Source organism: Oryctolagus cuniculus, chromosome 7 (genome assembly GCF_964237555.1).
Source record: "Oryctolagus cuniculus chromosome 7, mOryCun1.1, whole genome shotgun sequence".
NCBI lineage: Eukaryota > Metazoa > Chordata > Mammalia > Lagomorpha > Leporidae > Oryctolagus > Oryctolagus cuniculus.
Genome location: NC_091438.1, coordinates 127,869,471 through 127,893,987, shown reverse-complemented (window position 1 = coordinate 127,893,987; position 24,517 = coordinate 127,869,471). Strand labels below are relative to the sequence as shown.

General features: G+C 51.1%; 2 protein-coding genes and 1 long non-coding RNA gene across 3 annotated transcripts; 2 read left to right on the top strand and 1 right to left on the bottom strand.

Moving 5' to 3' along the window:
• The first annotated feature begins 93 nt into the window (after positions 1-93).
• LOC108177731 (uncharacterized) lies at positions 94-10,536 on the top strand. The gene is made up of 2 exons (XR_001794545.3): positions 94-491; positions 10,056-10,536. It is a non-coding gene; the product is annotated as an uncharacterized lncRNA (long non-coding RNA).
• A 1,060-nt stretch (positions 10,537-11,596) lies between these two features.
• HECTD3 (HECT domain E3 ubiquitin protein ligase 3) lies at positions 11,597-19,675 on the bottom strand. Its single transcript, XM_002715142.5, has 21 exons — positions 19,209-19,675; positions 18,868-19,028; positions 18,548-18,640; positions 18,333-18,468; positions 17,937-18,052; positions 17,740-17,853; positions 17,511-17,593; positions 16,934-17,099; positions 16,670-16,751; positions 15,892-16,074; positions 15,725-15,777; positions 15,497-15,561; positions 15,269-15,372; positions 14,905-15,024; positions 14,719-14,808; positions 13,626-13,832; positions 13,273-13,402; positions 13,071-13,145; positions 12,882-12,963; positions 12,721-12,792; positions 11,597-12,577 (listed from the first exon to the last, which is right to left on the bottom strand). Exons 1-21 carry the CDS (start codon positions 19,575-19,577, stop codon positions 12,493-12,495), a joined length of 2,586 nt encoding a protein of 861 aa, XP_002715188.1. The 5' UTR covers positions 19,578-19,675; the 3' UTR covers positions 11,597-12,492.
• A 118-nt stretch (positions 19,676-19,793) lies between these two features.
• Positions 19,794-23,881, top strand: UROD (uroporphyrinogen decarboxylase). The gene is made up of 10 exons (XM_002715141.5): positions 19,794-20,679; positions 21,303-21,415; positions 21,526-21,605; positions 21,682-21,744; positions 21,983-22,180; positions 22,291-22,452; positions 22,798-22,935; positions 23,061-23,161; positions 23,257-23,323; positions 23,647-23,881. Exons 1-10 carry the CDS (start codon positions 20,660-20,662, stop codon positions 23,806-23,808), a joined length of 1,104 nt encoding a protein of 367 aa, XP_002715187.2. The 5' UTR covers positions 19,794-20,659; the 3' UTR covers positions 23,809-23,881.
• The last annotated feature ends 636 nt before the right edge of the window (positions 23,882-24,517 follow it).

The following is a 24,517-nucleotide window of genomic DNA, read 5'->3' as shown; positions in this document are numbered from 1 at the left end:
AGCAGATCGATGGGACGCGCAGGGCAGACCCAGGGAGAAGGGACGAGCGCCGGGCGATGGATTAGAGAGGCCCCTGGCGAGCTGAGAGGAGGCGGCGCGGAGGCGGCGCCATGCTGGATGCTGCCGCCTGGAGCGCTCCAGAGAACTACTGCCCGGGTTTGGATTTCGCCTCTGGGCCCTGGCGTCCCTTCACAGACCACCACGCTAGTGCGTGCCCCTGTCGGAGCTCAGATGGAACAAGTCGCCATCTCTTCCTTCAGAATTCCTATTCTAGGAGCTGGCCCCCAACTACGACTCCGTGAAAAGAGAGCCCTTGGGTGCCACAACTTTTGACTAGTGGTGAAAAAACCCATCAGATGCCCTCGCAGGCCAGAACATCCTAACCCGAGGACCCAGCCATCCTGGGAGTAGGGACGGAGGTCAGTGAGGACCTCCCTGGGAAAGTGAGCTGAACAGTGGCTTGAAGAGGAAGAGTCGGGTGCATGTCTTGGGTAAAAACTTTCTTTTCTTTTTTAAGACTTATTTTATTTACTTGAAAAGCAAAGTTATAGAGGCTGGCGCTGTGGTGCAGGGGTTAACGCCCTGGCCTGAAGCCCCGGCATCCCTATGGGCGCCGGTTTAGTCCCCGCGGCTCCACTTCCAATCCAGCTCTCTGCTGTGGCCTGGGAAAGCAGTAGAAGATGCCCAAGTCCTTGGGCCCCTGCACCCGCATGGGAAGACCTGGAAGAAGCTCCTGGCTCCTGGCTTCGGATCGGCACAGCTCCGGCCATTGCGGCCAGTTGGGGAGTGAACCAGCGGATGGAAGACCTCTCTCTCTCTCTGTCTCTCTGTGTAACTCTGACTTTCAAATAAATAAATAAAAATTAAAAAAATAAAAATAAAAGTTAGAGAGAGAGAGGTCTTTGATACACTGGTTCCCTCCCCAAACGGCCACAAAAGCAGGGGACTGAAGCCAAAAGTTTTATCTGGGTTCCCACTCGGGTGAGGGTCCCAAGCACTTGGACCATCTGCTGCTGCTTTCCCAAGCACTAGCAGGGAGCTGGATCAGAAGTGGAACAGGGGAGCAGTTCTCAAACATTTTGGTCTCTGGACCCTTTACATTCTTAAAAATGATTAAGGACCCCAAAGAGCTTTTGCTTATATGGATTATATCTACTAGCATTTATTATATTAAAAATTTCAACCAGAAATTTAAAACAGTAATTCACCTCAAAAATGAAAATAATATACATGTTCTCATATGTAGTTTTAAAAAGATAATTTTATACACACACACACACACACACATAGACAATTCCAATTATAAATAGTGGTTGGTAGGGGTGAGCATTTGGTGTAGCGATTAAGCCATCCCAGCTAGTACACTTGCATCCCACCTTGGATGGAGTATTTGAGTTTGGTTCCTGGACCCAGCTCCTGACTCCACTTTCAGGTAGGTAATGCAGACCCCGGGAGGCAGCAGTGATGACTGAGTAGTTGATTTCTTGTCACCCATGTGGGAGAACAGGGTTGAGTTCCCAACTGGGGATATTTGATAAGTAAACCAGCAGATGGGAGTTCTCAGTTTCTGTCTCTCTCTCTCTCTCTGCCTCTCAAATCAATAAAAGCAAAAAACAATAAAGCCACTGCTTGGTAACATCAACATATCAATGAAAAAAATGTAACATTATTTTCAAAATGTTAAGTTTTGTGAAAAGAATGCCATTATCACACCTTTTTGCAAAACTCTTTGATGTCCTAAAACAGCTGGATTCTTCTGTCAATTGATATGTTGTTTTGTTTCAGTTAGATGGTGAAAATCTGACTTCACGCAGATACACAGTTGGAAAAGATAAATTTTAATAGCCTTTTCAGATAATTGTAGGTATTCTTTGATACTATATCAAAACTTAGTAAGTCATAGTTTATTAAAGGCCAGTTACAACATAGAATCTGAACTTACATCAATAAACATTTCATATTCTGTCACAACAATAATTGTACTTTGAATGTTTCTTTTTTTAACCCATGCATGGTTTGCATGGTTGGTATATTGATCATTTGTAAGATACTGTTTCACTGACTTACATAGATTTTCCCCAAACTGATTCATTATAAAAATATTTTAAAGGGGCCAGCACTGTGGTGTAGCGGGTAAAGCCACCACCTGCAGTGCCAGCATCCCATATGGGCACCGGTTCCAGTCCCGGCTGCTCCTCTTCCCATCCAGCTCTCTGCTATGGCCTGGGAAAGTAGAAGATGGCCCAAGTCCTTGGGCCCTGCACCCGCGTGGGAGACCCAGAGGAGGCTCCTGGCTCCTGGCTCCTGGCTTCGGATCAGCACAGCTCTGGCTGTTGCGGCCAACTGGGGAATGAACCAGCAGATGGAAGACCTTTCTTTCTCTCTCTGCCTCTGCTTCTCTGTGTAACTCTTTCATATAAATAATAAAATAAATCTTCAAAAAAATCACATTTGTTAATAGCACCACCAATCTCATCAGAAATGTTCTTAAACATTAGAAAGCTGATAAGCTTTATGATGACTAATGCAAATTTTCCAAAATTCTAATTTTCTTTTGAAAGCTCACATATTATCACTGGCAGCAAAATTCTGTTAGTGGATTTCCTTGAAGCAACTGGCTCACTTTGTTTATTTTGATATATTGTTGGCCATAATTTTCAGTTTTTTTTTTTTTTTTCAGATAAATACAGTGTTCCATGAAAAGAGTTCAAAATGGGGCAAGGGAGCCCCCCTGGGGTTGTGATGTAGATGGTAAAAAGCCGCCAACTAAGCCGGCGCCGTGGCTCAATAGGCTAATCCTCCACCTTGCGGCGCCGGCACACCGGGTTCTAGTCCCGGTTGGGGCGCCGGATTCTGTCCCGGTTGCCCCTCTTCCAGGCCAGCTCTCTGCTATGGCCAGGGAGTGCAGTGGAGGATGGCCCAGGTGCTTGGGCCCTGCACCCCATGGGAGACCAGGAAAAGCACCTGGATCCTGGCTCCTGCCATCGGATCAGCGCGGTGCGCCGGCTGCAGCGGCGGCCATTGGAGGGTGAACCAACGGCAAAGGAAGACCTTTCTCTCCCTGTCTCTCTCTCTCACTGTCCACTCTGCCTGTCAAAAATAAAAAAAAAAAAAAATAAATTAAAAAAAAAAAAAAAAGCCGCCAACTATGACACTAGCATCCCATATGGGCATTGGTTTGTGTCAGATGTTCCACTTCTGATCCAGCTCCCTGCTAATGGCCTAGGAAAAGCAATGGAAAATGGCCCAAGTGTTTGGCCTCCTGCCACCCATGTGGGAGGCCCAGATGAAGCTCCTGGCTCCTGGCTTTGGTCTGGCCTAGTACTGGCCATTGCAGCCATCTGGGGAGTGAACCAGTGGATGGAAGATCTCTTTTTCACTCTGTCTCTCCCTCTCTCTGTAACTCTGACTTCCAAAATAAATAATTTTTTTTTAAAGTTCAAATCAAAACTCAATCACACAAGAGCTTTTCCTAGAGAACACTATTATACTTTTGCATGCATTGTATTCTGTGAGTAAACACACAGAATATTAAAAAGCTGTGTACTCGAGGGTTAAGATTTACTGACAGGAGCCCTGCAAGAGCCTTGGGGATTCCCAGTTGTCCATAGAGCACACTTTAAGGGCTTATGGAGAGCAGGCATTTGACACAGTGGTTCAAATGCTGCTGGTATTCAGTTCAATTCCTGATTTCTTGCTTTTTAAAAGTGGCTTCATTATTTTAAAAAGTATGAATCAAAATTGACATCATAATAATAAAATGTTCCTAATAGAACATTTCAAATAAAACAACTTAAAAAATGCTTTTGGGGATACCCACATCTCATATTGGAGTGCCTAGGATTGAGTCTGGCTACTGTATTTCAGATTCCAGTTCTCTGTTATTTCAGACCCTGGGAGGCAGCAGGTGATGGGTTCTTGCCACTTACATGAGAGACTCAGCTTGAATTCCAGGCCTCACTTTGGCCTGGCCCAGCCCCAACTATTGCAAGCTTTTGTTTATATATATTATATAGAATGAGGATATTTTGCTGTCTACTTCCCTGCCTTTCAAATAAGTAACACAATAAATTAAAATTATTTTTAAAAAGACTTTAAGCCTTTTGCCACCTTGTCTGAAGTCAAATGAGCCCAGATTTCAAAAGAGGCTGCTTCTAGTGTCCTCCTCCTCTGTGACAAAAAGAAGGTCTGATTGGAACTCAGTATGACCAATGAAATCACCAAAGGCAGCTCTTCTCAGCAGATCTGGAAGCTGATCAAAGGTGGACTGATCATCTGCAAGCTTGTGACTTTCCATTCCCAGGCTCGGTCCTGGAAAGTCATCTTGGCCTGCAGGACGGGTAATGAAAGGGCACACCCAGTGCTCAGATGCCAGACAGGTAATCTGAATGAGAAGGATGTGACTTCTGTGCCAGCTGCTCAGAAGATACTGGGGATCTATGAAGACTGGCTACCATGCCTATCATAACCTCTGCTGACAGTGAAGGGAAAACATGTTTAAAAACAAGTGAATTCTCAAGAGGTAGACATTGGCAGAATGTGGGAAGAATATTTGTGAACCGAGGCCCAACTTTTGAAAAATGTGTTCTGTCTTCCACAGTTTAGAGAGCTTGTCCTTCTTGAACTATTCCCCTGCTTCCCTGCCTCCTCTCACCCCACCCCCGACCCTCAGGAGAAAAATGAAGTAATCACAGAAGGCAGATGGGGCCTGTGAGAAGCTCTTGGCTGAGGACTGTAGGTCTAAAACCAAGGAAGTGCACAAGAACCATGAAGAGCGCCTTCATGCCAAGAAAAGAGGAGACCAGCAAGGCTCTGTCCAATGAGGAAGAGACTAAGAAATAAAGTTCCCCCTCTCTTGTCCCCACACAGTGGCCTCAGCGATTACAATGGATCAATTATTGAAATAAAACAAGTTCTATTTGCAAAAGAGAAGGAACTCACTGGTTCCTTCTGCTGGCTCCCACTGCTTCTAGTACATACATTATGCCACTCACCTTAAATAAAAAATGGTCATTCCCTTTTTCATGTCATCTCTGTCACAGTAGGAACCCTTTGAGGATAAAAGCTTTATTTTATTTAGCTTTAGCTCCACTCTCCCCAAGATCTAGCACAGGACCTGGTATGTGCTATGTGAATAGAATTGAAATGAACTGAGAATGTCTCATAAATTTTCTTTTGGCCTCCCCATTTGGTGATGGGAAAACTGGGCTGAGAGCCTAGGTCACTGACATCTCCTTTTCTTTTCATTAAGTCAAGTCATGTTATTATCCCTCATGCTTAGCCTCAAGCTTATTATTATTATTATTTGTTAAGTTCACAGGAAATACCTAGTAAATTCTTATTAAATGTAAGTTGCAATCTATAATGTTTGTTTTCTGTTCACAGTGATTGTTTTCAATTTTTACCCAAGGGATGTGTTTATGTCTTGGGGAGGGTAGTAAGGGGAGGGAATATTTAAGAAGGGCAAACTTTAAACTGTGGGAGACAAAAGAAACCTTTCAAAAGTTGGGCCTTGGCTCACAAATATTCTTCCCACAGTCTGCTAGATGCTCTCTTTGGGAATTTGCTGGCCACATCACAATATTCATCTACTCCTTTTGGCTGTGGACTTGTCAGTGAAATAGGGAATTATTGTTTTTAGCATGCTGAGTGAAAGACAAAATTGAAAAGAGAAACTCTACTTTTTGGCAGTCAATGGCAGATCTCAAATATTTATATCTTATTTTTGTTCATAAACCCAGTTCTTGCCTAGTAGAGTCATGGTAAGTTAGAGAGCAAATAATGCTACAGCATTTAATATAAAGAGCATGGAAAGAATTTTCACCACCTAGGACTTCAATATTTCTTTTCAAGCATGCAGAATTTTCATTGGTGGTGGTTTTAATAGTCACGATCTGGATTCATATTTTAAACTGATGGGCCAGTTTATGTGATTTAATCAATCGGGTTCTTTTCCCTCACTTTATTGTAAACAAAAATTTCCAGATGGCTGATCTTTCTCCTGTGTTTTTTAAATTGGAAAATATGGTTTTGGAGACCCAGCCTTTATTCATTTAGCAACTATTTATTGAGTGCCTATTATATACCAAGTACTAAGGAGAGTTTTAGCCTCTTGGGATGCATTAATGAGCAAAATAAAGATCCAGCCCATATGGACCTTACATTCTAGCAGGAAGGCAGTATAAATCTTGAAGTTAAATAATAAGCAAGTAAAGTTACAGTATATTAAAAGGTAAAATGTACTTTGGGAATAAGAAAAAGTTGGGCAGGGAGAAATGGTGGGGAGAGGGAGAACACCACACTGAAAGCTATATGGTTTTTTTTTTTTTTCTTCTTGTTTTTGTTTTTTGACAGGCAGAGTGGACAGTGAGAAAGACAGACAGAAAGGTCTTCCTTTGCTGTTGGTTCACCCTCCAATGGCCGCCACGGCCGGCGCACCGCGCTGATCCGATGGCAGGAGCCAGGTATTTATCCTGGTCTCCCATGGGGTGCAGGGCCCAAGTACTGCACTCCCTGGCCACAGCAGAGAGCTGTGTCTGGAAGAGGGGCAACCGGGACAGAATCCAGCGCCCCGACCGGGACTAGAACCCGGTGTGCCGGTGCTGCAAGGTGGAGGATTAGCCTAGTGAGCCGCGGCGCCGGCCACTATATGGTCTTAAAGTCTTATAGAGGCTATGGAGATTTTGGGCTTGTGTTTGATTTAAATCTTTCTAAACTTTCTATTTAGTAACTTTAGAAGCAAATACAAAAGGAGTAGCTGACATTAGTAAAAATGGTGGAGTAAAGTCCTCCAAAACTACTCTCTTTCATATGAGAATACTGTCAAAATTGTCAAATTTTTTTTTTAGATGTGCATCATAAGTAGTGATCAAACCATGTCACTTCTTTCAAAATCTGTTGGTCATTGCTCATCCTTTGTTCAGTTTATACAGACACTAAAGAGTATAGTTTTATTGCTTCCTTGTCGTCCAGTGATACAAGCACATGGCAATTTACAAAAATGGTTAAAAAAGAATTGGCCAACAAAATGAAAGTGCAGCAAAGAAATGAAAAATGATAATGCTGGAAGTGGAACTAAAATTGAGAGTAGATGGGGTTAGAGAAAAAATAGCTGATTGTGGGAATGCTGACCCTGCTGTCATGATGGACCGTGGGTATGCAGCCAGAGGAATTTAGTCAACTTATCTACATTTATGAAGAAAGTGTTAATAAAATGGATGAGGATGTCCCAAAAGAAGCAATGGCAGCAAAAACCTTCACATTAAGGGAATTCATGAAACTGAAAATATAGAGAATAAAATGTTACTACCTGATACAAACTTAGAAAGGAATGTGACAATTTTTCAAGGCATAGAGAAATTGCTTGTTGCAAATTATAAGATGTACCACAAGAAAAAAGAGGCAAGCTCTTTTCAAAGTATTCTCATTAAGATTTTTCATTAAAGAAAGCAATTTAATCCCCATTTTTCCTAATGCTTTATATCACAGTCCACTAAATAATTATTACTTTTGTTGTTTCTCTTATATTTCCCTATAATTTATAGTTGACAGTGGCAGAGTTTTTTGGAACAAAAATTGTTATTTTTATTTTCATTTGAAAGCCAGAGAGACAGAGAAAGATCCTCAACTCACTGGTTCATTCCCCAAATGCCTACAACAGCCAGGGGTGGGCCAGGCCAAAGCCGGTAACCTAGAACCTAATCTGGGTCTCCCATGCGAATGGAAGGCGTCCAAGAACTCAAGCCATCACCTGCTGCTTCTCAGAGTGTACATTAGCAGGAGGCTGGAATCAGAAATAGAGCCAGGACTCAAACCCAGGTAATTTGATGTGAGGTACAGACATCTCAAGTAGTGTCTTAACCACTAAGCCAACACTCATCCCATGAATTAGTTTCTTTATACACCACAAACAACCTTATGAGGGAGGCATTACAATTATCCTTATTTTAGGTGGAAATCTGGGGGCCAGCATTATGGCATGGTGGATTAAGCCTGTGACACTGGCGTCCTACATGGGTGCCAGTTTGTGTGGCTGCTCCACTTCTGATCTAGCTCCCTACTAATGCACCCAGGGATGCTAATGCCTAAGACGGCCCAGGTACTTGAGCCCCAGCACCAATGTGGGAGACTCAGATGGAGTTCCTGGCTTTGGCCTGGCTCAGCCCTGGCCATTACAGTCATCTGTGGAATCAATCAGTGGATGGAAGATCTGAAGGTCTCTCTGTAACTCTGCCTTTCAAATAAATAAATATTTTTTTAAAGGTGGAATCTGGGGGAGAGCCGTTAGACCAGTGGTTAAGTCACTGTGGGGGATGCCTGCATCCCACACTGTAGGGCCTAGTTGGAGTACTAGGTACTCTGTTTCCAATCCAGCTACCTGCTGATAGGCATCAGGGAGGCAGCAGATGATGGTTCACGTACTTGCATCCCTGCCACCCATGTGAGACCTAGATTGAGTTTATAGATAACAGACCCTCTTCAAATTCTAGCGTCATCACTTACTACCCATCCTGGGCAAACTACTTAAATCCTCTTCTCACTAGGTTTCTAGAAATGGGCATCTAGAAAGGGGCATAATAACAGTATTTCATAGGTTTGTTGAGAAGATAAACAAGATAATAAAGCAAGCACTTAGCACACTGCTTTGCACTAAGAGGGTTATCAGTCACTGTCAAACTTGTATTTGAAAATTGTTCACTTCAGAAGGAGAGAAACAGAGACAAACATACAGAGAAAGACAGCTTCCATCCTCTTCCTCTGGTTCACTCTCCAAAAGCCCACAATGGTTGGGGTTGGGCCCAGCTCAGAAACAGGAGCCAGAAAGGCGTTCCAGGTCTCCCATGTATGAGGTGAGAACCCAAACACTTCAGCCATCTCTGCCATCTTGCAGGGTCTGCATTGGTGGGAAACTGGAGACAGGAACTGGGGCTGGGAATCAAACCCAGGTACTTCATTGTGAGGCGTGGGTGTCTCAACTGCTAGGCTAAATGCCTACTCTCAAGCTTTTATTATTTTAATACTATGCAAAGATTGTTATAAATCAATAGGAAAAATAAAATCTACCAATAAAAATGAACAAAACACACAAATGCTAGTTAATAAAGAAAACTGACAATATAGTAAATAAAGCAATGGAAATTAAAATAAAAATCATGCCACTTTTCAGGACATCAAATTGTTTAAAATATTAAATGTTAATGCCTATAGGTGCTAAGGGTTTAGGAAATAGATACTAAGGGGAGTGAAAAATTAATTTATCCTTACCACAGGACAAGTCAGCAGTTTGATAGTGATTTCTGGAAGTTACTCCAAGGAAATAATAAAATAGGTAATGCAAAAGTTGTATAAGACAATATTTATGGCAACTGGCTGGAAGGGGCTGGGAGACTGAGGAGGGCGGTAGAATGCAATTTACTGTGGAATACTTAGGGACAGAGTGAGGTGTTGGGTGGCTACAAGACAACAGATCCTTGTGGCACCAAGCAAGATAAAAGTATTTTATAGATAGAAGCAGTCTGTGGCTAATTGGAGTGCACCTGAACTTCTACTATTTATTTAAAGTGTTTATTTATTTGAAAAGGTGAGAGAGCGAGCGAGCGAGCTTGCTTTTATCTGCTAGTTCACTCCCCAAATGGTCACAACAGCCAGGAGCCAGGAACTCCATCTAGGTCTCTCACACAGATGGCAGAGACACAAATACTTGGGCCATCACTTACTGCTTCCCATGGTGTGCATTAGCAGTTGGCTGGATTGGAAGAGGAGGCTGACTTGATCTCAGGCACTCTGATACAAAATGCGAATATCCCAAGTGGTGGCTTAACTATTGCACCATGTTGCCAGCCCCTATTTTATTATTATTATTATAGTTATTATTTTATTTGAAAGGCAGAGCTAGAGATCAAGCTTTGATTCACTGCTTCACTTCCCAAATGCCAGCAACATCCAGGGCTGGGACAGGCTGAAGCCAGCAACCAGAAACTCAATCAGGATAATCAGGATCTCTTTCCAGGATGGCAGGGACCCAAGTGCTTGATGTTTCATCTCCTATCTCTCAGGGCATGCAATAGCAAGAAGCTGGATGAGAAGAGGAGTAGACTGGAGTCAACCAGGCACTCTGATATGGGATGCAGGCATCCTAAGTAGTGCTGTAACTGCTGCACAAAATGCCCGTTCCAGCACGTGGCCTTTGAAAAGAAGCAACATTTCAGACGTTAGATAAGGGACATCCCAAGGTCTGGCCCGGCAAGACAAGCCTGGCAGGTAATCTTAAGGACTTTTTTTTTTAAAAACCCTGTCATAGTGCTGAGGATGACCTCCAGGAACACCTGCGGCAGCTGGAGGGCAAGATGATGGTTATGTCCAAGATGGTTGCAGTCACGTCAAGCTAAATCCCCAGTCTCCCTAGGAATTCAGCATCTCATCAGGTCCCACTGGTTAGAATGATCCTGTTCTGACCCCTGATCATATAATACTAGTATGTGCATTTTTCCTTTTTAGATCTTACACAGATGGTATTAAATGTAGTCTTTATGGTTATTTGGTTTGCTATATGTGTCTCCCATTAGTTTAAATACCACGAAGGCAGAAGTTATCTCTGCATTAGCTACTGTTTTATCCCTGCACTTAGAACGGTGCCTGAAACAGGTGCTGGATACATATTTGTTTACTGAATGAATGATCAGTTAAATGCAAAAAAGACTACAAAACATACACTGCAGGAGCGAACAGGCCACGAAGACGAGGCCAGCAGCACCGGGCCTGGAAGCTACCTCCTCCAGGCAAAGGACAGAGACAGGAAAGGTGCGCCCCCTACCGGCGAGAGATTGCTGGGCACAGCAGAGCCGGCTGAGAATGGAGGTCTCGGTTCTAACTCTCAGTTCCCTGGGTGGTCGGGAAGGGGCCTGGCAGGCACAGGATGGGGGCCATTGGGGAAGCTGAGCTGGGGTCCTAAGCTGTGTTTGGGGGAGCTCTCCGGCTTCGGGGTGAGCGCGGCACAGAGAAGGGCTCAGCGCCACTTCCCAAATCTCACGGCCAGGACAGTGTCAGGGCTCACCCTAGAGGACAACGCGGGGAACAGCTGCAAGGGTGGGACAGCTGGGACCCCGGGGCTGTGCTTGAGCTGTGTCTGCCCACGGTGGAGGAACTGTACCCACACGGGATCCCTCACGGTGATTGGTCCTTACACACTGCACCTTGGCTGGGTAGCAGCTGCACGTAGGTTGGGGAGTGGCAGTGAGGTGGGCTCCCCCTGGCTGTCAGCCAGCTAACTTTGCCTTCTGTTATGAAATTCTTTTACCCACTTGATTCCAAAAGTGGCCTCCCATCCTCAAAATCGAAAGCCACACGCATCCCAGAGTGATGCTAGGGCAGGCCTCCCCTCCTCTTCCCTTTCTGAGCAGGATCGTCTTTAAGTCCATGCTCAGCTCCACTGAATGTCTGTCACCAAGAAACTTGACACACTTCTCCTTGGCTCCCCCAGCAGAGCCCAGAAGTCCTGGAAGAGCCTTCTCTAGCTCTCTGGCGTACAGCAATTTCCTTGTGTGCTTCCTGTGCCTAGCACAGAGCCCAATAAACAGACCCTATGAGCCAAAAAACATTCTGAAGGAATGAATTCATTCATTTATTCAACTTTCCCATGTGTAAGGCCTTCTTCTGAAGGCATGTCCCAGAGGCCCTCGAGCGCAGGGCTGGGGCAGGAACGTGCAGAATAGGCTTTATTTTTGAGTTGGATATTGGGGAACTGTTCATTTCAGAGAGGATATAACTGGCCTTAAACTGTGCAAAAAACAGCAGACGGGAAGTCAGGCTGCAGGTGATGCAGGAGTGACTGTGGGGTAGTGGTGACGGGTTTCATGTTGAATGGACATAGCTTCTGAGCCAGGGCAGGTGGCGACACTTTGTCAGTTGAGACCGGTTTGGAGGAAGGGCAGAGCTCACTCCTCGGTTATGAGGGAACGGGAGAAAAACCAGTATGTGACAGAGGTGGCGCTCAGCCGTTTTATTCGTGAGCAGGCGACTACGGGGGATGACCATCACTCCCTAGCCATCCTGGCCCCTGCTCAGGAGCCGCTGGCATCACCATCCAGAGTTTTTAGTTTTGAGTCACAGTTGAAGCCAGAAGAAAGGAGAAAAGAGGTGGAGCCAAAAATGGAAGCTAAGTCCACGAGGTGGGGAGCTAGGCAGCCCCCTTCAAGTAGCTCAGGCCTGGCAGCTTGTGCTGGGCTTGTTTGGAAGATTCCTCCGGTGGAGGCTAAACACCTTGGGAAGCAAGTCCCAGCACGAGTAGGGCTTGTGGGTTTGCGGGGCTGCACCGCCAGTGTCAACTCCAACCACACACAGGAGCAAGGCGCCAGGTTCTGGGTTTCTGAAGGCGTCTGCTCACATCAGGCGGCAGCTGTCACTGGTGCAGGGCAGGGGTGTTCGCCCTGGGTGAAGCCAAGTGGGACTGGGCAGGCGCAATGCTGCCAGCCCACGCTATCCCAAGGCACCGCCTCACTCCTCCCAAGGGCTCATGTCGGTGTCGATGGCCACGCAGTTGTAGGCAGCGTAGCGGAGCTTCTCCTCGCACACTTTGGCACTGCGGGGTTGAGGTCTTGCTCAGCCCCCTTCACCACTCCCAGGGGGATGGGCCTCCAGCCTGTACACTTCTGTGCCAGAAGTCCTCCCCCACCAAGGACGCCATCTTCTCCTGCCCCCTGGCTTGAGCCTAGGAAAACTCACCTGACATAGTGTGGCAGGAAGAGGGTGCTGGAGCAGGTGGAAGACTCAGGCAGTGCATCTGTGGTCTCGTAGCTGGAGGTAGACAGGGACACAGAGTAGGATGATTTATGTGTGTACAGGAGGCCGGCTGCAGCACCTGCAGACCCCACCTCCGCACTCACCCCAGTTTGTCTGGGTAGATGTAGATCCGTGCTGGTAGGCGGCTGCGGCCCGTGACAAAGCGCAGGAAGCGGCTCCGGTCCTCTGGATGGACGAGGAGGGAATCAGCGTGTATGCTAGCAGTAGGGGAGATTCTGCAGCTTCTACCCTGCCCCTGTCCTGCAAGTGGCGCCCCGCCCTCCTGCACTGACCGTTGGTGAAGTTGTTCAGTGCTTCCCAGAAATACTGCACCCGTGTATCAGATGGTTCGAAGTCCTCAAACCGAGCTGGAGGAGACAGGACCAGACTTCCTTCTTAGGTCTCAGCCATCCCAGTCCTCAAGACCCACCCTCCCGCACTGTGCTCCTGCGCGGCCCTGTCCTGGCCCCACACACCCCTCTGTGTGGAACTCACTGAGCTTGCGCAGAGCGTCCACAGTGACCTCGGGGTCCCCGCACACTTTCTTCTCCAACTCTTGCCAGGTCAGCAAGTCCAACACAGCCTGTGGCACCACCTTTAGCAGACCTGCCTGCATGGCTGCCACCTGGTGGTAGGGGGGGATGCCTGACTGAGGAAGAGGGCACAACTCCCAGCTTATACTGTGGGCATCTGCAGCCCTCTGATAAGCAGTAACGTGGGACACAGGATGGTGGGGGCCGGAGTTTCCAGGATAGGTTCTGATGGCCTATCGGGCTGGGCTCTGGCTACTAAGGGCTGGGGCTCAAGAAGGTCCAAAGCTCTCTGATCCGCCGGCCCTCACGCACTACCTGCTCCTTGCTCTCCTCTAGGCGTGCCTTCTGCACCAGTCGGATGAAACGAGAGCGGTCTTCATAGCCCACCACGATGCCTGTGCCCCCGGGGACCAGCTCCACCACCTGCTGGTCACTCAGCACAGTGGTGAATGTTAGCTCCTTCCCAAATTTGAACTCAAATGTCTCCTTGTCCATTCCTTCCATCACTTCCAGGAGCTTCACCTGGGAGACAAGGGGACAGAGGCAAGGAGATCAGCCTTTCGCTGTAGACACACTCCCTGTCTTTCCTTGAGGTGCTCTCGGGGAAGCAGCAGAGAGAGCCGGGCAAGGCAGCCTCAGGCAGGCAATGGGTGTGAGGATGCCGCACGTGGAGACCAGGAAAGGCACCAGGCTGAACCTAAATAATGATGCCTGGGAGCTGGCTGAGTCTTACAGGAAGACAGAGAACATCTTGGAGAAAGTTAGAGCAAAAGGTCCGAGGAATCTCTTTGGCTGTAGTCTGAATGTGAACCAAGGGGCTAGGGGCACAGGGACCACGGAGGCCTTCACAGAGCCCTCTGAGAGTTCAAACAAGGTCAGGGAAGTCATTACGTTGGCTGCATGGAGACCAGGTGGGAGGAACGGAGACAGGGACGCTGGCTTCTATAGTAAGTGGTTAGGTCAGAAAGGTGGCCTGAAGTAGGGGGCAGTAGTGAGATGGACGTGTGGAAAGACCAGGAGGGAGACTTGACAGAATGTGAGGGGAGAGGGAGGGAGAAGAGTGAAGGTGACCCTGGGAGCTTGGCATGGGGAGAAGCGGGAGCAATGCCATCTGAGACAGGGAGCCACGGAGGGCAGCAGACTGGGGAGCCGAGGAAGAGCGCTGAGCCAGAGGTGCAGCCTTGGAACAAATGCCCAGGATGCAGATGCATCTGGGTCCCTGTGCTTAGGAGAGAGGCTGAGGCTGGCGGTCAGGGCTTTATCGTGATAGAGACAGTAGTTAAAGCCATGGGAGTAGATGGGACTGGAGAGGGAGCAGGTGTATGGTAGAAGAGGGTGCAGGACAGCCCAGGCGAGGACGAACTCTAGGGACAGGACAGAGCGAACACTGGTCCCAGACCCTACTCACCAGCACAGAGTCCACGGCTGGGAAGTCCTTGCTCCAGCTCACCTCCTCCCCAGAGAGCTGCTTCCACACGAAACCGGGCAGAGCCAGGACCTGTGTGACAAACACATGCCACCGCCTGCCCACCCTGAGCGGCCCGGGTTTGCTGACTCTCCTCCTGCTCGCTAGGATGTGGATGAGGCTACTCACCAGGAACTCCTTACCCCGCAGGGCAGCCCCCATCAGCTGTCCAATCCACTCATACTTGGCAAAATCTCGGCAGGAGGGGTTGGGCACATACATGTCGCGGGCCTCACCAGTGCCATTGCCCTGGCCCAGAGACAGAGCTGTTAGCACGGCATGGGGTGACCGCTTTCCTGCCCCAGCTGCCTATCTTCCATTAGGGGCCCTGAATGCCTCCCCCTCGCCCCAAATGTCCAATGGCTGCTCCTCTCCTTGTTAGCTTGGCGGGTTCACTGGGCAGCCCCTCCCTCTTCTGCTCCCTTTGCTAGCTCAGTCTGGATTTGCAGACAGAAGAGCAGAAACAACCTGGGAGGCGGGCCTGGGAGGTTACCTGATTGGCCGTGCGCACAAAGAAGGGCAGAGGCACAGGGGTGTCGGCTGAGCTGGGGCACAGCTCTTCTGACATGTCTGCCAGACTGTCCCGGAAACCGCCACCTGAAACGACAGGCGCCCTCGGCGGGTACTCACACTCGTGTCCTCCTCAAGTGGCAGCCCTAGAAGCCCCTGCCATTCCAACAGGGCGACGGGCAGGACCTGCCACCCTCCCTCAGGGCCTCACCTTGATCAATGATGCCTTCTGCGATGAATTTGCACTCCCACCACTGGTCATAGCGCATGGGCCACCTGGAAGCAGAGGTGATCTTTCCATCATGCTGGTCAGGGCTCAGGGAGATTCACCGCCCCAGGAGCAGCCAGGAGCAGGGCCACAGAGCAAGAATGGTGAGGGGCACCAGGAGCAGTGTGTGGGTCTGTGTGTGTTCACGTGCGCCCTGAGCAAGGCCCATACCTGTAGTCCAGGGGCTTTTCATACTTGTCAGAGGGCTTGAGGCCTTCATAAACCTGGGGGAAGGGCCAGGGAAGGGAGCCGTGTCAAGACCCTGTCAGGTCCCTTTTGGCTCAGCCCCCAAGGCCCTTAACTGCCCCTCCGTCAGTCTGACTCCACATGGTCCAGACCTGGGTGAAGACCGCGTTCTTGCAGGCAGGGTCCCGAGAAGGGCAGGCACGGTGTTCCATGGCAAGGCGCCGGTTGATGTACAGGCGTGGCATGAAGCTTGGCTTGCTGCTCTCGGAGTCGCGCAGGCACTGGGCCACAAGGCCAGGCCGCTGCCGCGACAGCAGTAGGAACTGCTTCACTTGCTGGTGAGAGAGGTGCAGAGCAAGATCGGTGTGCAGTCAGCTTCTGTCCAGGCCCTGGAACCTGCCTGTATCCCTGGACCCAATTCTACCATTCCAGCCCAAGCTTGGTCCCTGCCTTCCTTGCCACCATGCCCTTTCTTAGTCCAGCCACCAGGGGGAGCCATGTGAAATAATACATCTGACCTCACTTAATACCTTAATAGCTTTTCTTGAGGCTCTACTAACCAAGTCCTTGCTTTGGTGCCTGGGCCGCAGTTACAGTGCCTGCTTCCCGCCTACCCTCTTAGCCTCGTCCTCCTGTCACACGAACACCTACCCGCACACGTCTCATCTTCTTGAGCTGTGGGGGACTCCCAGTATGTACCTTTCTGGCAGCCTGCCTTGCCACCTGTCATGTCCCCTCCCTCAGCCCCTGTGTACGCCACGCACTCAGCTGGGATTTTGACCACTCGTGCCAGGCTTTCTTCCAGTGTTCTCAGACCCAGCAAGGGTCCAGTCCTAGGGTAGGTTTTAGGGACTCGCTGTTGAGACTAGACAGCTACATGAGAAGGAAGAGGAAGCCCAGACTGCCAAGACCAGCACTGGCTGTGCTCACCTTAATCTCACTGAAGGTGCCCAGAGTGTGGTCCCAGGCTGGTACCAAGTGGTGCAGGACACTGTCGAGGATCTTGATGAACCTGTGGTCGGTGAGTAAAGGCAACCACAGCTGAAGAGCTTGGCATGGAAGGAAGACTCCCAACTTCCCAACAGGAGAGGGCAGGGCCCACAGCCCGCTCGGTGAGATCCTGGGGACCTCCTCCATGCAGACACACAAGGCACAGGGTGGGGAAGGCGGAGGCAGGCCCAGGAGCACAGCCACCTCTGCAGGAGGACAGCTCTGCGGTACAGTACTTCCGGGTCAGTGCCTTCCAGGCGTGGATATCGCACCAGACTGGTCGGCTGGAACAGGTCTGCATTCAACCCTAGTTCCCGCTGTCTGGATGACTTGATCTTGACCCCTCGAAGACGAACGTCAATCCCGTCATCTGGGGGAGAGGGGTCAGAGTGAGGTCATTTAATGTGCCTACCGCCCCTGGGCCCTCAGAACGGGGAAGGGCTCCTTCATGTGTCCCCTTATCCTCTAGAAACTGGGCACCTTTGGGATCCCCTCTTAGTACCAAATTCTCACCTCTACATTCTTGCTGGTTCCTCTGCCCACCATCACAACGTTCAACGCTTGAGGGCCCTACCTCAGTTCCTCGTCCAGGAGAGCCCAACCACCGCTATGGCTTTAAGGCAAGCTTATCGCTGGCACCTCCCACCTGGCTCAAGCCCCAGCGCTTCCAGTTCTGGAGTTAGTCCAGCCATTACCCAGCTCCAGGCCTAGCCCCTCCTCTCCAAACTGCCAGCTCGACCCCATCTACACACTGGAGCTCCCTTATAGCCTGAAGCCCCACCTCGGCACTCCACGATGCGGATCTCAATTATTGGGAGGTGGACGGTCATGTCCTCCAGGACACAGACATCCCCGATCAAGGTCCTGAGGAGATGGATGTGAGGCACTTCAGACCGCTGCCTCAGGCCTTCAAGGACTTCTGGGGTCCCACCCAAACTCAGGCTTTTAAGCTCAGCCATGCCCCACTGCAGGACCATGCCCCACCTCCCATCCCAGGTAGGCCTGCTCACTCGTCAATGCTCACGTCACTCAGCTTCTTCAGGTTGTCCCCTTCGCCCCCATAGACCACCACCCGCTTGGGCATAAAGTTGTCATCTGTGGTATCCACTGTGAGGAGCAGCTTCCTGAGGGGTCAGAGTGTGCACCTGACGTCTGCTTACCCACAGGCGTGTGGCTTGCCCCCCAGTCCTGCCCAGAGCCTACATACTTGACAATGGTGCCCTTCTTCATGGTAAGCCGTACCCAGTGCTGGCACTGGGAGCCATCACTCTCCCAGTAGGTATCTGCGTTGCTATCTGTCAGGCAGGACACGTTGAACTCCTCCTGGTTTTGGACAGAGAAGTGGAGTCAGTGAGCACCCTGACTGGGTACGTGCTTTGGGCCAGGGAGCACAAGACAGAAAGCACAGTGGAGTTAGGCTCAAGGGGAAATTGGTATGGGCTGGGGTGGGGCGGGTTTCCTATAGGACTCCCAAGATGAGGAGCTGGCTGGAGTGTGGCCTGTGGGCGTTCTGGTGTAGCTCTGGCCAGGAAGTGGGGGTTCTGGATCTAGCCCTGAGCTGTGACTACATCTTGCCTGGAGTGGGAGGAGTCCCAGCACCCACCGTGTAGGAGGAAACGTCTATGCTCTCCACATACTGCTTCACGCTACCCAGGTTCTCATCCTCCTTGCCCAGGTGGTCATACAAGAAGTGGATCAGGTCCTCGTCGCACTCGTAGGTCCACGTCGGAGGCACATAGCTAAGCAATCCCAAGCCCCTAATTAAGATTGGGACCAGACCTGGGCTCGTTCCTCCCCGCCCCTGCCCAGATCACTCACAGTAGCCTCTGAACAGCTTCCGTGTATGCCTCCGCCGGCTGAGGCCTCGATCCGAGGCGGTGCGAGTATGTCAGGTCCACCACCTGTTCCCACCTGCGGGCACAGAATTGGGGGTGGGATGGGGAGGCATCAGCAGGCGGCAGAACACCATCTCCGGATTCCGAAGCCTTTTCCAAAACTCTATCTCCACACCTCCAGAAGTCCCACCCAAGCCCCCTGCAGACCCCGCCCCTTCCTGCTCTGGCCATCTCTTCTCCAATAGCCCGTGCTCCAGGACGTGCCAGGAGTTCCCAGCTCCCCTGCCCCCTCAGGTGCAGAACCTGAGCACCGGCCGGTAGTCCACGCCGAAGAGCTGCTGCTGCCGCTGGAGGTGGTCCGGAGTGTCGATGGGTACGAGGCGGGCCCCGCCCTCTGCCGGGCGGCACACGAGCAGCCAGCCTTCGTCCAGCCCACAGTCGCCCAGGTGCTCCGCCAGCTGCTCCTGCCGGCGTGCGCCAGACGGGGACAGCCATCAGGGAACTGCTCCGCTGGCCGCCCTGCCCAGCCCGGGGCAAAGTGCACTGAACGCAATGCCAGTTTAATATGGGGGAGGGGAAGGAACAGCCAGGGGCTTCCCTGGCCCCGCGGGTCTCTTGCGGGGTCCCAGCAGGCCCGAGCGCACCTTTGTCAGCTTCACCCAGAGCCCGTGGCCGTTGCATAGCTCCTCGCCGGTGGTGCGCACGCAGGCGCCGCGCCGGAGCTCGATGCTGTCGCGGGCGGTGCGGAGCGGCCCGGAGCCAGTCCCGGAGGCCGGCCCCGCGGCTCCCACACGCAGCCCTAGGCCCTCCGCCTCCCACACCGGCAGGAGAACGCGCGACGGTCCCGCCGGGTCCTTGTAAAGCTTGTAGAGTACCTCCCGCGGTACGAAAGCCAGCGCTGCCGGCAGCGGCCTCCCGGCGCGGAGGCTCCGTGCTGCCTCCGCCAGGAAGCGCACGCGGCCCAGCAGCTGCCGCGGGGACTCTAGTGCCGCGCCCGGGCCAGGGCCCGCCATGGCGAAGCGACGGAGGCGAGCCGGGAGAGGGGAGCCGAGGGACGCGCCAGTCGGCGAGCTGCAGCCGCGACCTCAGGCTGCGCTTCCCACCACGCCCTGCCCCGCCTACCGACAGCTTTTGCCGTAATTTCTAGACTAAGCGCACCTCCGCGGGGTCCTGGGTACTCATACCCCAGAATGTTCCCTACCTGTGTCCCCTCCCCAGCCAACCAGAATCAAGATCAGAGTTGCGACCTGATGAAATTTTCTCTCGCCATCTCCAGTGCTACTACCATTTGCTCTCCACTGCCTCTGTCCTCGTGCAAGTCACCATCTAGACTGGATCATCTTAGCAGACATTTCTCTGGTTCTCAAGAGTTCCTGATTTCGCGTTCCAGTCCTCAGCGAGTCCTATCACAACCAGAAGCACCTGTACAAATCTGCTGAATAAAGTGGGGTGACCCTTTCTCCGGCAACTGACAGGAGTCCTGACCCGTTTAGGCTTTTGAAAAATTCTGGTTGTTACGCCTCATCCCAAGAAACTGCCCATCAGTATCCACTTTGATGTGATTGCAGATGTCTGGTCTCTCATCAGTCTGTAACTCCTTAAAGGGGCTCCAGCTGGGGCTGACGCGCTTAGCACCGACCGCAGTGCTCAATTCTGAGTAGGTAACGGAAGTATACAGAAGAGGAGTTCAGTTCTCTGTGTACAGCCTCTTTTGCACCGTCTGCTACATTCCTGGCTGGATAAGATTCTAGACTCGTGGGCAGTGGAAATGACAGTGAGGCCTGGGTCAAACTGGCAGGATTTCCTGACTCAGATATGAACACATTTCTGACACCAGCAGTAAGAACTAGTTTTAGCGGAGCTCGTGCCTTTGGACGTTTGGTGTTTCGTCGCTACAGCGGACTTTACGGTGGAAAATGGTTAGGGTCCTACAGGCGGCAGCCGGGGCAGCCCCAGAACTGTCACTGAAGTCCGATCACGTGGCGTCCAAAATGGCGACGCCCTCGGGACGCTTCAGGAAGGGGCGGAGCCTGGACTGCCTGTCTGCTCTTATTCAAGGTTCAAGCGGCGAACGCGCTCGCAGTTGCGACATACCATGGAGACGAACGGGTTAGGGTGAGTTCTCTGAAGTAGGCTGTGCGGCTAGCGGGGCTTCTGATCTGAGTCTTCCAACTCAGGAACCGATATATTCCCCGTTCCCTGGGAACCTAGCAAACCAGAACGCCAGTAGTCTGAATCCTGCAACCACGCAGGGACCTTCATTCCTGGGATCTCCTTGCCGGACTGTGTCCCCCAGACTTTTATTCCAGGGGCTATCCTAGGACTTCCAACTAGAACCCCTATTCTGGGATCGTCAACTCTGGGCCTTCTTCGTCCGCCAGTCGGAGGCTCCTGGCCCTGGCACCAGCCCTCTGCCACCCCGGTTCCTACATTTTCTTGTCCGAAGGTCCGCCTCCCTCAAACTATTCCTGCTGGGCTTTCATCTTTTCTTCCCAATTCCCTTCGGTTGCTTTGAGGTTGGGAACGAGGACTACGTGTAGGAGAGAGGCCCCAGTGGGGACCCTTGCTACCGTCTTGTGCAGCGCCCGATAGGCACAGAGGGCGGGGAGCCATGGCTTGGGGACTGGCCTGGAGGCGGCAGATAGCGGTGCCAGACTGAATCCGCCTTAAAAGCCAGCGCCTTCCCCAACCCCCAGCCCAGCATACTGACACTATCCCCACCTCCACCTGACCGCCAGACCCAAGGGGTTTCCGGAGCTGAAGAATGACACGTTCCTCCGTGCAGCCTGGGGAGAGGAAACAGACTACACTCCGGTTTGGTGCATGCGGCAGGCAGGCCGCTACCTACCAGGTCAGAGCCAGGACTCGGGCATCTGTGTAAAACTGGAGGGCGAGTTTTGAGTAGGGCAAGGCTCTAGCGGGCCTCAGTACTGAGCCCTGTCTTCCTTCTCCTGTCTGCAGAGTTTAGGGAAACGCGGGCTGCCCAGGACTTTTTCAGCACCTGTCGCTCTCCTGAGGCCTGCTGTGAACTGACTCTGCAGGTGAGGGGTCCAGAAAAGAGGGAGGGACTTATGCCCTCAGCTTGTCACCTAGCAACTTGTTTCCAATTCCCTGCAGCCACTGCGTCGCTTCCCTCTGGATGCCGCCATTATCTTCTCCGACATCCTTGTTGTACCCCAGGTACCGACTCAAAACTGATCCTGGAATGGGTAAAAACAGGGAAAGGACTCTGGAAGTCCTATCCGTTCAGTGAAGGTTCAAGATAAACAGTCACCCTATGAAGTGGACAGAGGGTAAGCTAAGGCTAACAGATGGAGTCTGGCTGAATCATATTCTCGTTTTCCTTTCCTCCTGGTATGGGCTGAGCAGAACCTCCTGGAGTTCCAGGTTGAGGACCCAGATATTCTTTCCCCTCCAGGCACTGGGCATGGAGGTGACCATGGTACCTGGCAAAGGACCCAGTTTCCCAGAGCCAATCAGAGAAGAACAAGACCTAGAACGCCTACGGGATCCAGCAACAGTGGCCTCTGAGCTGGGCTACGTGTTCCAGGCCATCACCCTTACCCGACAGCGGCTGGCTGGACGTGTGCCACTGATTGGCTTTGCTGGTGCCCCGGTGGGTGAGACAGGCAGGGACTGCGGAGGGGGAGGTCACTGACAGTTCTGGTGCAGGCACGGGAAGGACGTGTCTTGCACCTGTGACATCCTCTTTGTACCCTTCTGCAGTGGACTCTGATGACATACATGATTGAGGGTGGTGGCTCAAGCACCATGTCTCAGGCCAAACGCTGGCTCTACCAAAGACCTCAGGCCAGTCACCAGCTGCTTCAAATCCTCACGGATGCTCTGGTACCCTATCTGGTAGGACAAGTGGCTGCTGGTGCCCAGGTGAGTCCTGAGAGAGAGACAGATAGGCTGGGGTTCAGTCAACGGGACCCGAAGCAACAGTCTCCTAAAGCTAAGAGGACACATCTTCGTGCCAGGCATGAAGATGGCTGCCTCCAGTGATCTGGTGGATCCCACCTTGACAGTGGCAGGAGGGTGTGGATGCTTCTTGTGTTCAGACCAAACCAGTGCTGGGATCTGGAGGAGGCAACACTTTTTGACTGGAACTGGGCTTTATAGACTCAGGCAGCATCTGGGATAAAAGTCACTTGGGAGAAAACTGAGGCCATTCTATATGTGAAACCTAAGATGCTTTCTGTTTGTGTGTTCTATACCTCCTAACTGTAGGCATTGCAGCTTTTTGAGTCCCATGCAGGGCACCTAGGCCCACAGCTCTTCAACAAATTTGCACTGCCTTACATCCGTGATGTGGCTAAACGAGTGAAGGCCAGACTGCAGGAGGCAGGCCTGGCACCAGTGCCCATGGTAAGGACTGGGTGGGTTGAGGCAAGCTGGGCCTGCTGACCACTGGAGGGCAGCAGAAGTACAGCCAAGAAAGGTCAGTGGGTGTAGCAGAGCCCTGTGTGTCCTCAGATCTCTTTTTCCTCCAGATCATCTTTGCTAAGGATGGACATTTTGCACTGGAGGAGCTGGCACAGGCTGGGTACGAGGTAGTTGGGCTTGACTGGACAGTGGACCCCAAGAAAGCCCGGTGAGTGATGGAGTACATCGTTGGGGTGGAGGTAGAGCAGGGGGAGCAGCTGCCATAGGGCAGTTATTACAGTGTGGCACTGGCTCTGCTTCTAGGGAGCGTGTGGGGAAGACAGTGACCTTGCAGGGCAACCTGGACCCCTGTGCCCTATATGCACCCAAGGTAACAACCATTGTTTTAAGTGTCTGTGAGCTTGTCTGTGTACTCCTATGGCTATAGATATGGTTGTGGGTATTGTGTGTGCATTTTTACTATGTCTGTCTGTTCCCACCTCTACTCTCTATAATCTAAGTCTTAGGAAGGCAGACGTTTTTATTATTTTGATTTGTGTTTTCTTAATGCCTGGCTCATGCTAGCCTCCAGTACGCTTTGTTGAATGGGTGAATAACGAGTGACAGCAGCTCAGTGTGTGTGTGTCCCTGTTACGTACAGCGCAGAGAGGCTTGCCGGCCTACTCGGTTAACAGTGCCCTGTTGGCCCCCCAGGAGGAGATCGGGCAGCTGGTACAGCAGATGCTGGATGGCTTTGGGCCACAACGTTACATTGCCAACCTTGGCCATGGGCTTTATCCTGACATGGACCCAGAACATGTGGGGGCCTTTGTGGATGCCGTGCACAGACACTCACGTCTACTTCGACAGAATTGAGTGTACACCTTTCTCCTCAAGTACCACTTGATGTTTCCAGAGAATAAAAGTTCCAGAGTTGGGTTTTATGAAACACTCGTGCCCCGATCCTTAGTTCCTTCTTAGCGTGTGCTCCTTCCTTGAGCTTTCCTCTGCATCCTTCCCGTAAGTCTTCGGGCTCAGATATTAGCACTTAACGTCAGGGTTCTCACCACCACCTGGCTCTCATATATCCAAGCCCCAGAGCTACAGGGGGTGGGGTAGAGCTTCCTCCTGGTTGGGGCTGTACATTTGGCAAGGAAAGAGGTGGGGCGGCTCCCACACCATACAAAGGTGAATTTGATAGAATTTTACATCTGCGGAAGAGGAGAGCAGACCCAAGAGGGGTACAGAGGTGTTCACAACACTTCAGAGAGGCCTGGGAACCAAGATGGGCTCTAAGTGAGAGGGAGAGATCAAAAGATGGGAAGGACATAGACTCAGCGAGACTGCTTAGGGCTGGAGCCTTAGACTAGTGTGTCACCAGGGTAAGATGGCCACTGAAGCCAAGAAGCCCTCTGGCAGCTCAGGGTGGCACTGCGTTATCTTAGGAACATTATCTTCTGTTTATTTCAGATCGTGGGGTTTCTGCCATCGCGATAGCACCTACTTCCTAAGACAAGGCTCTGAGGTAACAGCGAGCGCTAGAGAGGGGTCTCATGTGGCTTCAGTTGTCTGTCTACATCTCCTT

Bases quoted from the DNA above. Each gene is read 5' to 3' on its own strand.
- UROD (XM_002715141.5), top strand. From the start codon at position 20,660: ATGGAGACGAACGGGTTAGG. The intron at 20,680-21,302 runs GTGAGTTCTCTG...CCTGACCGCCAG, and splicing joins ATGGAGACGAACGGGTTAGG to ACCCAAGGGGTTTCCGGAGC. The intron at 22,181-22,290 runs GTGGGTGAGACA...ACCCTTCTGCAG, and splicing joins TTGGCTTTGCTGGTGCCCCG to TGGACTCTGATGACATACAT.
- HECTD3 (XM_002715142.5), bottom strand. From the start codon at position 19,577: ATGGCGGGCCCTGGCCCGGGCGCGGCACTAGAGTCCCCGCGGCAGCTG. The intron at 17,100-17,510 runs GTGGGGCTTCAG...CCTCTCCCCCAG, and splicing joins CCGCATCGTGGAGTGCCGAG to ATGACGGGATTGACGTTCGT. The intron at 12,578-12,720 runs GTGAGTTTTCCT...TCAACCCCGCAG, and splicing joins TTCCTGCCACACTATGTCAG to TGCCAAAGTGTGCGAGGAGA.